General features: G+C 45.9%; 1 protein-coding gene across 4 annotated transcripts in view; it reads right to left on the reverse strand.

Moving 5' to 3' along the window:
• Positions 1-4,953: 4,953 nt before the first annotated feature.
• garre1 (granule associated Rac and RHOG effector 1) overlaps positions 4,954-17,808 on the reverse strand; it is a 216,496-nt gene continuing 203,641 nt past the window's right edge. For 3 of the 4 annotated variants that reach the window (XM_078544681.1, XM_078544679.1, XM_078544682.1), the window contains 6 exons: positions 16,237-16,362; positions 13,056-14,116; positions 11,332-11,497; positions 9,754-9,885; positions 7,370-7,448; positions 4,954-6,030 (listed from right to left, as the gene is read on the reverse strand). In XM_078544681.1, coding sequence (XP_078400807.1) covers positions 5,665-6,030; positions 7,370-7,448; positions 9,754-9,885; positions 11,332-11,497; positions 13,056-14,116; positions 16,237-16,362 — 1,930 coding nt within the window. In that variant the 3' untranslated portion in view covers positions 4,954-5,664. The remainder of the gene's footprint in view (positions 6,031-7,369; positions 7,449-9,753; positions 9,886-11,331; positions 11,498-13,055; positions 14,117-16,236; positions 16,363-17,808) is intronic. The other variant, XM_078544680.1, reaches the window with a different exon arrangement.

Raw genomic sequence — 17,808 nt, forward strand, 5'->3', positions numbered from 1 at the left:
ATGGCACCACAGGGACCTGACTGAGAGACACTCTGGTATCTCATCTGGTCCTGGGTTTTCAATATCAAAAGTGACTCTCACTCTGGTCGCGCCACCAATGTACCTCATGCCATCAAGCCCGACACTTAAGGATATCCCAAGGTACCAACCTGGCTCCAATGGTTGGCTCCCAGCGTCTTTCACTCAAAGATGAACATTCTTCAAAGCAAAAAGGAGCTTCCAACTTGTTAACAATAGAAAACCTCCACAAGTTTCTCTTCCAAGATAGAAGTGGCACATTCAGCTCACTGCCACTTTCTCAAGGGCAATTAGAGATGGGCAACAAATGCTGGCCCATCCATCAACACCCACCCCATAAAAGACTTCAAAAGTCTCACCTTGTCAGGTTTTTCATTTCTGCAAAAACTAAAGTCTAATTTTACATGAACGAAAACCCAGTCAGGCCAGTTGTTTATGTTTATATAAAGCAGGGTTCATTTTGACAGATCTATTTGAGGACTCTTTTTAAAAAAAAAATTTTGCGCATTGGTGATCAACACGAGTTTTCAAAGCATTGCGCGAACTCAACTTGATATCCTGGGTTTGAAAACTGAGCCCCTCCAACCCACTGAATTCAAACAGGAACTGTTGCCCATCATTTTCCCAGTGTTCTGCAGTTTATAGTACCGGAGGAGGAGAAGTCGTTCAATAGAAAGATTGGACTCAGCACTCTCCTGATCACCATCTTCATTAGAACAGTTTACCAAATTAGTCAAGTGCACTTTTAAAACCCATCTTTACTTACATGTTTTAAAATATACAGTGATGGTATTATGTTTTAGAAAATACAAAAATAAGATTAATACTGTTGATGCATTTACACAAATATTAAGTTTTTTTTTAAGTGAATGGAGATCTGTTAGTCTTTCCAATTGGAAGAGTCAAATCATTTAACACAATGCAAGCCAATCAGAAATGACAACTTTAAAATAGTGTAAAAGAATTATCAAAACTAACTTGACAGGTCTATGTTGGACCCTTTTCTGCTACCTTCATTGCAGATCGGGTTCCAATTTCAATTGTCCTCTCCCTGTTCTCTCTCACACAGTCACTGCTGAAGGATATTGGGCCGAGGAAGGTGTCAATTCCAAACAATATGCTTCTATCATTGGCACATAACTGCCTCAAGAGGTCTTGAAGGTGGAGGCATAACTTGTCAGAGCTCTGCGTTTAGGTTTGCCAAAAACCCTCCAAGATTGTCTCAATCTGCAGGAATTAATCTCCTGTACACTGTTGTGATTAAAAGCTCAGGAAGGTGGGGGGGGGGAAACAGGTGTTAAAATAAATGGATGTGTTTTACTATTTGCTTCTAACACTTCAGTTTATTAATTATAAACATATTGGAAAATGTGGGAAACAGCAAAGTTTGACTAGATGGGATAGTGGGTCATCTGAAAAATCTTCCAGGACCAGAAATGGCAACACAGAGCGGTGCTGAGAGGGTCTGACAATTCCCCAGTGGGGGATGGTGAGAGAGAGAGAGAGAGAAGGGAATAGCCAAGCAGTTTTCCAACTATACTATGATTGTGACGTTAAAAACTTATTGGTCAGTTACCGGGTGGGTGATCGGCCAAGGAAATCGAGGAGTAAAAGGCAAAAAAAAGGGACAAGTGTAAGGACGTCATCAAGCGTGAATACTAAATGCTGGTCACCCCAATTTCTTTATGATGCTTCATTTTTAAAACATTGCGTGGGTATGCGTGTGTTAAGGATAAAATTTAAAGCAAGCAATTCTTCATGGCTGGCAGCTTTTCTGTCAGGTGCCGGTAGATTGGAGTTTGAAGGATAGACACACCCCACGTGACTCAGATGGTTTCACAGTTCAGGGGCAGGTAAAACCACACATTTCACCCAGCTCACCAGCAGGGCTTCAGCCATGCTACATGAATGTAACCTTTTTAAAACTTGAAGAAAACATCGCATTAATGGGTGGGAACAGCAGTTATGGGTTGATTGCACACTTTTAATTAAATCAACCTTCAGCTCAAACTGTTGCTGAAATCGCGAAACTTCGGCAAGATCTGGTGAAATTATTCCGCCAAGCACAGCCAATCCCACTGCCCTCCACCCCGTCCCCATCCAAAACTATAGTGGCATAGTGGGATTGTCACTGGGCTAGTAATCCAGAGAGCCAGGATAATGTTTTGGGGACCAAGGTGCAAATCCCAAAATGGCAAATGGTGAAATTTGAGTTCAATAAAAAGATCTGGACCATGAAACAATTGTCAATTGTTGTAAAACCCCATCTGGTTCACTAATGTCCTTTAGGGAAGGAAATCTGCCGTCCTTACCTGGTCTGGCCTACGTGTGACTCCAGACCCACAGCAATGTGGTTGACTCTTAAATGCCCTCTGAAATGGTCTAGCAAGCCACTCAGTTCCCAAGGGCAATTAGCGATGGGCAATAAATGCTGGCCTAGCCAGTGACACCCCATTCCACGAACGAATAAGAACTGAATCAAGTACCCTCGCCCCGAGCTCCGTGTGATGTCTGTTACAAGATCAAGTTTTGAACAAGAGGAGGGGAACCAGCAGGATTAACTGTAGGGCAGTGAATGCAGTTACAATATATCAACAGTGAGACACTAGCAATGTGTGAATTCGCTTTTACAAACAGGAAACTGCAGAAGCACTTCAAAACATTGTTTTCAATCCTACCAAGCACAAAAAGTCTCATTTGTCCAGTATCTGACAGATGCAATTTTTATTTTTAAAAACCAGAAAATCTTTTAAGTTTAAAAAAAAGCTGACTCTCTGTGGCACTGCATCCAAAGAACCAAGACCACAACTGCTGCCTTCATGTGAATCAGGGTGAGAGGAATGGGGATAATTAGACTGCGGTCACATGTGACCGAGGTATGTAGGTATAAGTCAGACCCCATTTCACAGTCATACTGTCCTTATTTTTTTATATATTTCCATTCTTAATTCCTAGGGTCAACAGTTATAATGGAAACAGTAATCTTGTCAGACTGTAATTACAGTCCCATTGTCACCATTGGTAATGTTTCCATAGGAGGTGTAGTTACAGTGTGACAAGTTTACATAGGCAATTCCCATTATAGGTGTTGAAGGACAAATTTACAATGGAAAAAAAGGTAGCAGAAAGTGCATGTAAGGTTTTTAACAAAGATTTTCCACATTCTCTTTGTCAGGTAACAGCCTCAATGTACTATCTAAAGCAGCTCTAAATCTGGCTTCAAATCCTCGGTGAAAGGGTATAAACCCAAAGTGTCAATATCATCTTCCTTACGGATGTTTATATATCTTCATCGTGTTTCTACATTTTAAATTTTTACTGCTGAATTTAGATCAGCGGGAGGTGTCTTTTCAACCAACACAAGCCAACCCTGCTCCCTTTGTCTCCAACCAACTACCCGCTCACCCCCATTACACCCTGCGGGGGTGGGGTGGGGTGAGGCAGGTCAGGCACAGAAGATTGCCCATTGTGGGGGCTGGAGAAAGTCCACGCGACTGACGAGGGAGAGCAGGTTCTGGGGTCGCAAAGGGCACCCAATCACGCTAAATGCGCATCTCACTGACAGGTGAAATGAAACAGCAAAAGCTTGGAGAGGAGAGACAGCTGAGATCAGACTGCGGAATGTTTCAATCCAAGAGCTGTACAGTGCCACACTGGTCAAAAAGGCAGAATTCGGGAACTGTAAGGCTGTGTATTTCATTGGCTGGGTGCTAGGCCAGCTTAAAAGAATATAACATCCACCCGTGACCTTTTGTGGAGCATTCATAGAAGAGAGAGGTAGAAAGAGATGGAGCATAACAGCGAGTGAGAGTGTGAGGGGGGTTGGGGGGGGGGGGAGGAGAGAGGGAGGGAGAGAGCGAGAGAGGGAGGGAGAGAGCGAGAGAGAGAGAGAGAGAGAGAGAGAGAGCGAGCGCGCGAAAGAGAGAGAGAGAGCGCGAGCGTAAGAGAGTGAGCAAGCGAGAGATAGATGGAGAGCGAACATGAGAGACAGACAGATAGATAGAGAGCGTGCGAGAGAGAGAGAGTGAGCAAGCGAGTTTCGAAGATTGAGTGAGAGATTATATAAGAGTGTGACAGAGATTATTTTGAGTGGCGGATAGTACTTCATTAAAAAAAAAGTTTACCCAACAAGGCAAGTTTGTGCCAGGTGTCTAGGCTTTTTGTTTACCCACCCCCCCACCCCACCCACCCCACCCACCCCCCAACGCCCAGAATGAAACAGCTGACCAATTCAATGCCCCTGCCAACCACTAGTCATCTGAGCGAGTGCGTGGAGGTCAGCCGAGGATGGTCGCCGTAACTGAAACTCCCACCTTCGGGGTGTGGGGATACAGTCTGTCTGTCACGTTTCGCGATGACTACAAGACTCCCTCCCAAAAACGTCACTGGTTCATTTATAAAAATAAAAAAAGGTACAAAAAATTATATAGATGATTTTTTTTTTAAATGTTTTTTCTTGATACAAACTATAAAACAGTTTGAGCAGCTCTTATATTTAAATAATGATTTTTAGTTTAACTTTTTATTTCCCCCTATATCATTGATACAACTGTATTCAAGCATAGTCAATACAGTGCTCACTTCACTGCCCTTGGTAAGAGAGTTTTGGAAGTGGGTGCAAGGTATTACCATCAATTCAGTTCCCCCCATACCCCACGGATAACAAGGTTAGTGCACAGCGACATTTAACCTCTCGCACTGTGTGGTCAGTCAGCTTTACAAAAAAGACAAGCCATATAGCTCAAAATTGAGAAAGTGGAAAAACTCAAAACTTCAGTACATTAAACCAGCAACTACACCACGACATTACAAAGATTAAGCTACTCTTTAAAGGAAATGTATCCTAATGAGCAGTCCAAATGCTGCAGCGAGAGTTAACAGCACTTACCCCGAGTGCCCTTGTTATAAATTGGACATTTTGCTTATTTTATTCTAATCAGTGGAGGCCTAGGGGACACGTTGCAAATGATTTTATGCTTTCATCACACCTACTGGTTTAAAAGGGTCCAAGGGTCTAGACTGCACCCACAGTCACTGCAGCTGGGAATCAGATGATGGCAGAAATGTCAGGTATTCAGACCAGGAGTCAGAAAGGCTCCAATGTGTTTCTTTTTAAACCTTGATCTAGTTGTGTTCAGCAAATGTGTTACACTGGCAGCTTCATGTATTTGAACTCTCTCCCACTCCCTCCGTTAGATGGCTGGTAGCTAATGTCTTACAGGCAGCTCTGTGCATCCCTCCGAATGCATCTGGCTCCCTGGTCACGGGGCCCTGACAGCTGGGCTTGGGTGTAAACAGCAGTCCGTTAGCCAGTGACCTGGTCTGGAGCACCAAATCTCGAAACACTGGCTGGAGGCAGCAAGGGAGCAGATAAAGTCGCACACTGAGTCGGTCTGACTCTGTGCCATCGTGAATGGACAGCATTGCCCCGCTGGCAGCACTACTAGAGGGTGGTCCGACAATCAGACATAGATACAATCTGTCTCCTTCTGGATTGCTTCCAACCAGCAGTTGGAAAGTGCAGAACACACCAACAAGGATTAATCAAGACAATTATGTGGCAGGGCTACCTCACTCACAGCATTTAAAAATTGTGTGACTATTCACTAGAATACAGAACCCTTCTTAAAAGTCACTTCCAAACACTCAGTATTGGTGGAGATAGGACTGTCTCCGCTCCTGTTTGACGGGATAGGATTTGAAGCCCTTGTTCATTGTTTTGTGCTGGGAAGCTTGTTGCTGCTGCTGCTGCTGCTGTTGGGACTGTTGTTGTTGTTGCTGCTGCTGTGTGAAGGAGAAGTTGGAAGAGATTCCTGTGGAAGGAGAGCTGTCACTGGCTGTCGACCACACAGGTGACTGGAGAATCTGCATGGAGTCATTCCAGCGGCTGACCGGGTTCGTCATCTGATACAGGGAGGTGCCAGGATTGGGCATTGTGTTGGTGAGGGATGTCGAGTGCTGCCAGGGAGCCTTCGGAGGCCAAGTCTTGGTTTTGTTATCCTGCATAAGAAACTATCACAAATTAGTGTAATAGCGAGATACAGCACAGCAGAACTCTGCAACAAAAAAAACCTAGGCAAGAGGTGCTTTATAGGGGCTGAGAGGAAATTGAATAGAACTTAGTTAAATAAACAGCTCCGACAAAAGGTATGGTAACAAATCACAGGAAAAGCGGTCCACATTAGTAGTAACTTCCACCAACAGTACCACAGTCTCAGCATCAGCACTGGCTTGTCTGCTTTCTATAGCACTGGAGTTTCAGCAAAGTGAAGTCCCGAGAGTGCAAAATCTTTGTATTAGGTCAAGTACTGATACAAATCCAAAATACAAATGAAAAATGTTGCAAACGCTTAGGGTGTGGGGGAGAACAGACCTGGATCCACAGCAGAAACAGTAACTCTACTCCTCTCTCACCACAGATGCTGCCCGAGCTGCTGAGATTTTACAGCATTTTCTCTTTAAATTTCAGATATCCCGCATCCGCAGTATTTTACTTTTGCCCTTGCGGCAAGAGGATTGGAGTACAAGAATAAGGAAGTCTTGCTACATTTGTACAGGGTTTTGATGACACCGTATCTGCAATTTTGGTCTCCATATCTAAGGAAGGGAAAGCTTGCATTGGAGGCGGTACAGTGAAGGTTCACTAGATTGGTCCCTGGAACAAGGGGGTTGTACTGCGATGAGAGGCTGAGTAAATTGGGCCTATACTCTCTGGAGTTTAAAAAATCGGGGTGATCTCATCGAAATGTACGAGGTCCTGAAGGGGCTTGACAGGATAGATACTGAGAGGTTATTTCCCCTGGCTGGGGAATCTAGAACATGGGGTCGATCATTTAGGACTGAGATGAGGAGAAACTTCTTCACTCAGAGGATTGTGAAAGTTTGGAATTATCTACCCCAGGAGGGTTATGAATGCTCCATTGTTGAGTATATTTAAGGCTGGGTTAGACGGACTTTTGATCTCCCAGGGAATCAAGGGGTTTGGGGGGCGCCTGGGAAAGTGGAGTTGAGGTCGAAGATGGGCTACATGAATATTGGAGCAGGCTCAGGGAACCGAACAGTCTACTCCTGCTGCAATTACATTCTCATAACTTGCTACTTGGTGAAGTAGTTCTGCGGTGATGGAACCGGTGAAACTGTACCCAGAGATGTAATGCACCCTTCTGCCCAGTGCAGCCACGGCCATACACTTACTCGGTGGAGGTTTGACCAAGTGACATTTGCAGAAAGCAGGACGCTTGTCCAGCTGCCTCTGCTCCTGGCAGGAAGAAGGGGGAAAACACGGCATATTTTTACACATTTGTAAAACATAAAACTTTAAAGACAGGAGAAAGATGATTTATGTTCATACCTGGCAAAGATCATCTGGTGTGGGTAAAACAGGAGGAGACGGTAGATTAGCAGTCTCTTGATCACCACTGCTGTGCTTTCTGCAGAACAGAACAGTAAAGGTGACTTGCTGGACAAGTATACACACAGTGGGCCCCTCTCATTCGAGTGAGTCAGTGAGAGAGCGAGAAAAAGAGAGACGGAACATTTCTACAGCACCATTCACAACTTAAGGACATCTCAAAGTGTTCTACGGTCAATGGAAGTACCCTCTGACGTGCAGTGCTGTTGTAATATAGGAAACGTGGCAGTCAATCTGCGCATAGTAATATCCAACAAATAGCAATGTGATCCACCTAAAAGGGCAGATGTGGCCTCAGCTTAGTGTCTCATCTGAAAGATGGCACCTCTGACAGTGCAGCACTCCATCATTATGACAATGGTAGCATCAGCCTGGGTTTTATACTCAAATCTCTGGACTGGGATTTGAACGCATGACTTAGAGGTGAGGGTGTTACCCACTGAGCCAATGCTGACACCTACAAGCTCATAACAGAGAAATTTCAGTGCAGTACTGAAGGAGTGCTGCGTTGTTGTCAGCCTGTTGCTTGGTGGATGTTACATGTCCCCGGCATCATTCAAAGAGCAAGCAGTTCTCTCAGTGACCCGATCAACATTCCGCCCACATCCAACATCACCAAAGACCAGTTTAACTGGTCATTCAACACACAGCAGGCTGCTGCAACAGAATGTCTGTCCTGCTTATCTATTCAACAGGCATTGCACTTCAAAAGTGTACTTGTATTTCAGCCTGAAATGACGCTGCATACGTTTAAGTATTATTTATCCAATAATCACAAAACAAAGGTCAGAGATCAGAATCAGAAATAAAAACAATGGGGGTTTTCAAGTACTTTAAAGTAGAACAGGAATTTAATTTAAATAAGGAGGGTTATTATACAGCAGTTGTGATATACAGAGCAGGATGGTCAGGAATTAGACAGAGCTGTGCAACAATGGGACCACCATTTCTCACTACAATGTCAATTTCTAACCATCTACTCCTTTCTTAGGGTATAAATTACCCTTTTATCTTCTCGTATGATTCTCAGATGGTCACGCACCATTCAACAGACAGGGAGGTGGTGGAGTCATGAGGTTAGGTCAGAGTGAGAGTGAGGATTACATATTAAACAACATGCTTGAATTAATCCACAGGAGAGATCTGGGTGCGGGGGTGGATAACTCGTTCACACTGTTAGTGATCAGAGATAACTCGTTAACACTGTCAGTGACTGGGGGATAACTTAATCACGCTGTTAGAGATCGGGGATAACTTGTTAACACAATGATTAGGGATAACTCGTTTACATTATTAGCGATTGGGGATAACTCGTTAACACTGTCAGTGATCGGGGATGACTCGCTCACACTGTCAGTGATCGGGGATAACTCGTTCACACTGTCAGTGATCGGGGATAACTCGTTCACACTGTTAGTGATCGGGGATAACTTGCTAATACTGTCAGTGATCGGGGATGACTCGTTCACGCTGTCAGTGATCGGGGATGACTCGTTCACACTGTCAGTGATCGGGGATGACTCATTCACACTGTCAGTGATCGGGGATGACTCGTTCACACTGTCAGTGATCGGGGATGACTCGTTCACACTGTCAGTGATCGGGGATAACTCGTTCACACTGTCAGTGATTGGGGATAACTCGTTCACACTGTCAGTGATTGGGGATAACTCGTTCACACTGTTAGTGATCGGGGATAACTTGCTAATACTGTCAGTGACTGGGGGATAACTCATTAACACTGTCACTGATCGGGGATAACTCATTTAACACTGTCAGTGATCATTTTAGGTTAAAGGCACTGTGAATTGTCATTATCGTTACCACTGTCTTTGATCTCAGATAAAGGATGAAAATGAAAGGTTTCATTTAATGTTAGTAACGTGTAGCTGGAGCTGCAGCTTGTGAGTCTAAGGCGGTGGTAAAATTGGATCTGGCCATTTGTTGAGTAATTCATATTGGTCTCCATATGACAAGAAAGGCAAAAACTAATTGAACAGAGTAAAGCGGAGGGATCTGATACGGGTTCCTAAACCCAAAAGGAAACAGGATGTATTCCTGGAGGTTTGGAAATAAACATCAGCACCTAACCATCATTACTGGTTAGATCCTAAATCAGAACTCTGAGATGCAAGTCTCAGCAATTCACTATGTCTGGGAATTAATGGGGGCAAGGATTTAAATTTCATGCCATTTCTTTGACTTCATGTTATAACCTAAGTGGCCCACAACTGGTGAGGTTAGACACCCTTTGAGCTACACAGTCTTCTGCCCAAAATGTTACCATGTTTTCCATCGAGTCAGTCACTAAATGTACTTCTTACCTTCTCTGTTTGACAGCAGCAACAAGATCAGGCCCTGAGAACATGGAGAATAAACTGTCTCCATTAGCAGAAGAAGCCTCATCGCTAGAGCTGGCAGAGTCTCCCTGGGTCCCTGACCAGCTCATCATATCCCTGTAAAATACAGGGTGGGGAATTGGGGGGTTGGTGGGGAGAGGGTGGGGAAGAGAAAGAGAGACACCAAATCAACTCCACAGGTCCAAGCCTTTATTTTACCAATGCTCCTGCAGTCAAGGAGGATGGGGAGAAAATTATTCAAAACACACACAGCTAACACATGAGCTACATTGTGCATTAGGAATTTCAATCCCATCTTTTGCTGGGAGGGAGGAGAGCATTAGTTTTAGTTCTTCCCACTCCTCAAGCTGTGATTCAAAGCGGCACATCCTGCGCTCTTCGTACTGAAGCTGGTAAATGATGGGCAGCTATTCAATCAAATTTTAAGAGGGTTCACAGCCAAGCCTGATTTTGTTCTCATCTGGCACTAACCCAGCTCTCACTCAGAGGTCACTGAACAGCAATCAGGAATCAGAATCCATTTTTCTCCCTCCTTAATCCTGGGGATACAGGAGCCAACTGCAGCCCCTCTATTGCCACCGCCAGTTGAAAAATCTCCCCACCACAGTCTTCAAGGGAAAACATCAACTCCATATGCATTAACCGTCCTGGGACCCAGTGACACGGGTGCATTCCTCGAGACAACATGGGACTGTTGAGTGATAGAGTAAGGTACGCTGAGATTGAGGGCAGTAGGACCTCGTCTCTCCCTGGAACCTCTCCTTCTCTTCACTGGAGGTCTGCAGCTCGTCACCGCCCACCCCGTGTGGGTGATGGCCACACCAACCCCTCCCTCGCTGAATGGTTACTCTAATCACATGGAAGGCGAACTGCCAAGCTTGCAACCTCACCCAGGCACAGGGTGGGTATATGACGGGGAGGCATGGATTCAGGAGGTGGCAGAAATAATAGCGATAGTCTGTCGATTTAAGAAGTGAACAAAGTGTTAATCACTGCATTAGAGAGAGAGATTAAAACTGGTCACTGGTTCAATAGACCTGGACGAGCACACTTAATAAATGGGTCACAAAGTGGCAGTGAAAACAAAACCTCGAGCGTTCAGACACTCTCTTGGACACATATACACCCTACACCCTACAACCCCATGGCATCGCCACGAGCTACATACACACTGCTGTAAGGCACATACGTGTGCAGCACACCCTCTGCCCTCCATCCGACACATCCACCCCCTCCCCCTGTCCCTCCTCCCCACTAGAGCACATGCCTGCCCTTCCCGCCCCTGTGACACCCCCCGCCCACCCTCCCCATGGCACGACCCCAGGAGACGCACTCACCACCCTATAACACACAAAAATGCACTGCACCCTACAATTCCCACCCTAACCCTTGCCCCATAATCATGCGCGCGCACACTTCCCCTGTAATCTTTCCACTAATGCTCATATGTGCAGAGTAAGATACACCTTATGCTTGATTCTACTGCATCGTTATTTTACTCTCATGTACTGGCCCTGTGTGTTTGAGAGCTCTTGCACCTACCCCTCAGTGAAACACTCAGATGGCTGCCAGGTCCTGTGAGGCTCGTCGGGGATGGGCCAGTTGGTCCTGGCGGTGCTGTGCCGCCGGACGTGTTGTGCTTGTCGCTTCTGCTGCATAGCCTGACTGACGCCAGCCACATACCGGGCAAACTCTGGGTCCGAACCAACTAGAGAGAGAGAGAGAGAGAGAGAGAGGGGGAGAGGGAGGGAAGCAACGTGGCAGCTTGAGTTATTGACATATTCAGCTGTTCCTGAGACAATTCCCTTCTGTTTAATCCACTCGGCTGAATAATCTACCACACTGACAACAAATTAATTTACCACCAGTCACCTGTCCATAATCAGCTTTGCTGACAGGATAAATTGTCAGATTACATTTCAATATTATACACAACAGCCCCATAAAAGCAAACAGTCACATTAATCAGAGGAACAGGAACTAACAAAGATCAATGTTGGGCAGCTCCTTGCCTTTTCCTTCCCTTATTCATTGCTCTCTGGCAGTTAATGATAGCCAGCTCCTAGGGGACAGTCCGGAGAAGGTGTCACACCTCCTCTGAAAATGATAAAGGAGCTGCATAACCCAGGTTCAATCCCTTCAATATGCTCAGCTAACTCATTAGTGAGGATGGCAGTAGAACTCGCATCTAACTGGTGTTTCACTTCCACCTTCCCTCATGCCCTCTCCAAGATCAGCTTGTCCATGAGACCATCTCCTGCTCCCTCAACCATATTCCCACTGAATTGCTAACTTCATTCCTGGCCGCCACCCCCCCCCCCGTCCCCCATGATAAATGCCCCCTAACTTCCTTTCAAATCTAGGGTCATCACCAACTTGACACCCCCAAACCGAGGAAATGTCTGCTCTTGGCCCCTCTATCATTACAAATTACCACCATATCTCCAGCCTCCCTTTCTTCTCCAAAGTTCTTATTACCTCTCAACTCTGTACCCATCTTTCCTAGCGTGCCATGTTTGAATGTCTCCAGTCAGCCACAAACAACATCCGATTTGGTGTTCTGAAACACCATGTGCTGCCACTCTCAAGTGCTCCACTACCTGATGGCGTATCGACACCAAAACACACTCTTCATTATAGATTTCAAAGCTGTCGTATCAATCACTATCCATCTGGATTGTAGCATTATGGAAGGATCAAATCAGATGGAACAGGACTGAGGGGCACCCAACTCTACAGCATTTAGAAAAAAGTCCTTCCATGAATGGGTCAAAAGACTTTGTAAGGTCCATAAAGGCTTGTGTAAGAAGGTTTCTGTCATTTTCCTTTGCAGCTGCCTCAGGGCAAAGACCATGTCGATTGTTGATCTACCAGCATGAAGTTACACTAAACTCTCCAGACAAATAGGCTCAGCAAGTACTTGCAACTTTTAAAGAATGATACATGCAAACACCTTGCCAGGAACACTAAGGAGAGAAACTCCCTATGGTTGTAATCCCTCCAATTTCCTGTGTCAAACAGACATAATGCTTTCTTATCTAATCCTGAAGGTGCATTGCCTCATACAGGGTCAGGTGGAAACTCTTCAATATCGCACACCTAAGACACCAAGTATATGTTTTCACAGGCTCACTGCTATCCCATCAGCTAATTTAGGAGTTTGCATCAAATCTGGGACCTTCGGCACACGGAGTCTTACGGCTGACAGTGGCCGAAGCTTTTTAAAATAAAGCAGAGGTGTGGAAAACCACTTGGAAATACTTTACCTGCAGGATCAAAAGGCAGAATGTCTCCCAGCATTCCAAACACTCCGTCACTCTGGACTCGATTGGGCCACGTGTTATTCCTGGTGTTAGCCACTTTCGGCCCCAACATGTCAGACATGACATTGTCCATGATATTGTCCATGTAATTGCCGACGAGACCCAGGCTGTATAAGTCCGAACTCAAGTCAGAGTGCACAGCGATATTGCTCCATTGGCTCATGGACCCAATTGGAGACAATCCCGCTCCTGGACTCTGTGATGTCTGCTGAGATGAGCTGTTTGGCCATTTCCCAGGGGCTCGAGGAGTCTGTGGACGTGCTGGCGGTGGTTGTTGCCCAATGGGTTGGAGGAGGTGCTGGTAATATTGCAATTGTTGCTGCTGTTGCTGGTGCTGATGCTGCTGCTGGCGCTGTAAGACCTGATGGGAATTCGGCAAAGGAGTGTGTGGTACAGTCTGTGGTTGCTGCAGGGTAGCTGACTTCTGCTCTGGCACTGTGGTCGAATTCCTTCTGTTAATGAGAGGCGATGCTTTTTGGGATTTTCCCATGTTGAACCCAGAGAGGAAGTCGATAACATCTTGCATTTCCTGGTCACTTGGCAACTTGATGCCTTGGTCATCCTTCCCATCATCCCCTTTAAAGAAGATCTCTCTCTTGTCCATAGAGAAACCATTGACCATCGGGTTGGACGTGCCTCGAGAGGGTTCCTGTGAATCGACGGTCTTTGGGAAACTTCCAATGTTCAGAATGCTCTGCAGCCTCAGGTCTGAGTGGTTGGGCAGCTTGGCTTTCCGTTCCTCCTCAGAGTTGTTAATGGAGAAACCGCTCTTAGAGGGCGTGCTTGGGATCGAGAAGCTCCCACCACCACCGCTGCTGTTACTCGTGGTGTTGTTGCTGCAGGAATTTCGCTTTGTGAAACGAGAGGTAAGCTTCGCAAAAGTCTTCTGCAGGCCACCAGAGGACTTGACGATAGTCCCATTCCCTGTGGGAAGATCCACATGAGTCCCAAAGTCGGTGCACTCCCGTCTTAGCTGGATCTGAATGCTTGGTAAAACTTGCTCCCTGCGACGTTAAAACAAAAATAGCAATTTACTATCCAACAGTGCCACATTTTGTTATATGGATTCAAAGGTGAAAGAAACTCAAGTACTCAAAATTGGGAGAGAGCTGGAACATGAATAAGAAAACATTATTTCTATGGGCTAGTGAAACAGTAACAAGAACAGTGAAAACCAAAAAAAATTAGGAAGGGAGGAGGTGGACTTTTTCACTCAAGCTACAACAGGATTATGGAATAGGTTGTGAGTGGGCTACTGAAGGGAACAGCAACAATGAATTTGAGTCACCCATCAGGTGCTTTCCTGTTTTCAGCGATTGGAGGGCATCGAGAAGAGGACATAGATACAAGATTAAATGGTTGGATTTAGAAGTCAGAGGGGAAACACAAAGGGTTTCAAGGCTGCTGACTGCATGACTAGATTTAATAAGTGAAACAGATTTTTAAAAAGCAGTAGAAAAAAGGAGAATAAACAGGCACAAGGAATATAGAAGCTTAGGAAACAGGAGGAGGCGGCCATTTGGCCCCTGAGCCTGCTCCGCCATTCAAATAAATCATGATTGATCTTCTATCCCGCACTATCCCCATACCCCTTTATAACTTTAATATCTGGAAATCTATCGATCTTGTCTTGAATATACTCAATGATTGATGGGGTAGAGATTTCCAAAGATTCACTACCCTCAGTGAAGAAATTCCTCCTCATCTCAGTCCTAAATGGCCTGTCCTTATTCTGAAACCGTATCCCCGCCCCCGGTTCTAGAATCACCAGCCAGGGGAAACAACCTTCCTGGATCGACCCTGTTGAGCCCTGTAATAATTTTGTATGCTTGAATGAGTTCACCCCTCATTCTTCTAAACGCTGAAGAAAATAATCCCAGTCTCCTCAATCTCTCCTCATAGGACAATCCCACCATCCCAGGGATTAGTCTGCTGAACCTTCATTACACTCCCTGTATGGCAACCATATCCGTCCTTAGATAAGGGGACCAAAACTGTTTACAATACTCCAGGTGTGGTCTAACCAAGGCTATGTACAATTGCAGCAAGACTTATTTACTCCTGGACTCAAATCCTCTTGCAATAAAGGCCAACATACAATGTGTCTTCCCAATGGTTTGCTGTACCTATATGTTAGCTTTCAGAGACCCCAGGTCCCTTTGGACATCAACACTTCCCAATCTCTCACCATTTAAGAAATGCTCTGCATTTCTGTTTTTCCAACCAAAGTGGATAACTTCACATTTTTCAACATTATATTCTACCTGCCATGTTCCTACCCACTCACTTGGCCTGTCTAAATCCCCTTGAAGCCTCTTTGTAACCCCCTCACATTCCCACCTAGTTTTGTCTCATCAGCAAATTTGGAAATATAACATTTGGTCCCCATATTCAAATCATTGATATAGATTGTGAGTAGCTGGGGCCCAAGCACTAATCCTTGTGGTACTGCACTAGTCACAGCCTGCCAACCTGAGAATGACCCATTTATTCCTATTCTGTTTTTTGTCCATTAAGCAATTCCCAATCCACACCAGTATATTACCCCCAATCCCATGTGCTCTAATTATGTTTACTAACCTCTTGTGTGAGACCTTATCAAAACTGTGGGGTAGGGGGAATAAAAGAGTCACGGCAACAGGGACTGTTGAGATCAGACACTTGAGATCAGGATCTCTGTTCTTGTGGGGTCAAACACTAACAAAGACTGGTTGGGCTGAATGGCCATGCTGCCAATTCTCTGCAGAGCAGGGCAGGGAACCCCAGGCCTGTTGCACTTTTTCATCCGGCTTGCGGTGAGATTTCCCTGGCCCCCAGCGTGCTGCACTCTGGGCCAGCCGCCGCCATGTTTTGATGTCTGACCCTTGGCCGCAGTCACTAGAGGCCCAGGCCGTGGGGAGAGAGTGAGGCCCGAGATCCTTGAGCAACTGATTTTGCCTGTGTGTGAATGGCCCTTGATAAGAAAAAGCTTACCCATCCCTGATGTAGAAAGAAGGGATCTAGAGGTTATAGGAAGAGGGTGAGGGTGAGGCTATGAAAAAGAATGCACTTGCAGGGGTTAACCAGCTCTCTCTATTCTTAAGGGTTCTCACGTTCTAACTGCTGAACGTGTTCAGTACTGTACCTTCTCTCTTTCCACCTGGACAAGTCAAAAACCGCTGTGTATAACACATCCACCAGCCCAAGTGTTTTCTCAGGGTCCAGACATCTCTGTAACAGAGACATGGTGGCAGGATCCTCCTTCAAACACCTTGGGGTTGTTAAAAAAAAAAGGATGAGAGTGAGAAACACAATTATATTTCCACCCCACCTCCGCTATTTCTTTGGTGTCTCTGCACTGTACACCTTCCTAACAGTGTCTATCTAATCCAGAGGTAGCAGTCACAATCAACTAGCTGGTTTTTACATATAAAAGTGTCGGCTCTGGCTCTGAGTCAGAAGATCATGGGTCAAGTCCCACTCCAGAGACTCGAGCGCATAATTTAGGCTGATACCCCTGGTGCGGTACTGAGGGAGCACTGCCATCTTTCGGATGAGATGTTAAATTGAGGTCCCATCTGCCCTCTCAGGTGGACATAAAACATTCAATGGTACTATTCAAATAAATGCAAGGGTGTTGTCCCATTGCCCAGGTTTGTATTTATCCTTAAACCAGCATCTCTAAAACTATTTAATTAGACCATTACCTCTTTGCTCTTTGCAGGATGTACATTACAACAGTGACTACACTTCAAAGGTACTTAATTGAGTACTTTGGGGCGTCCCAAGGTCATGAAAGGCATTATATCTATTTTTCAAGCAAGGGCCACTTTAGCAAAATAGCTGCAATGTGAGAGCCACATCGACTACCACAGTGGAGGCCGCTGCCTGATTCACTCCTGCTTGTGATAACACAAAGGAAGAAAGGACATTAATCAAAAAGCAGAATACATTGTTCTTTTTGGGGGAATGCAGCTTGAAGTGGACTGACTGACCTGGCCTTGCCTCAGTGCTAGGGTGAGGGATTTACCTGCAGAATGTGCTTCTCACCAGGTGAGCTGGTGGCGCCCTCCTGTATGCCACATCCTACTGCGATGGCGGATGCCCCTTGGACACTTCCAGTAGCTCTGCATCGAAATGCCAGATGGCGCCTTACCGGGTGGAGGCAGCTGTCAGGATCGGCTCACTCCTGAAGGAGCAGGCCCATTTCCTGGATACAAATGGATCTCCCACACACATGTACACACGCGCCCTGCCTCGCACACACGAGCCCTGCCTCGCACACACGCGCCCTGCCTCGCACACACGCGCCCTGCCTCGCACACACGCGCCCTGCCTCGCACACACACAGCTGTCAACCTCTTCCTTCCCATCCACAACCTGGGGCTCTGCAACGCAGCAGGGCACTCCCTAACCTCGCAGCCAGTCTCTCCTCCCTGGGACCACCACACTCTGCTCTCCAGGCCCTGCTTGGAGGTGCTGAGCTCTGCTCTAGCAGCACTACACGACTGGGCAGGGAGCTGCACTGAGCGTCGATAGGAGCCGCCAGTGGCTCATGGGCCTTGCAATGCAGAACACTGCAATATATAAATGCAAGTGTTTCTCCCTGGTGCAGGATGATTTCCTTTGCAACAGCCCCAAGGCACAACTGAGATTCACAGGCATTAACCTGTGACTTATCACTGCATGTAAAGGAACTGCCATTTTATCAGCATTC

This window comes from Cetorhinus maximus, chromosome 6, assembly GCF_964194155.1.
Source record: "Cetorhinus maximus chromosome 6, sCetMax3.hap1.1, whole genome shotgun sequence".
NCBI lineage: Eukaryota > Metazoa > Chordata > Chondrichthyes > Lamniformes > Cetorhinidae > Cetorhinus > Cetorhinus maximus.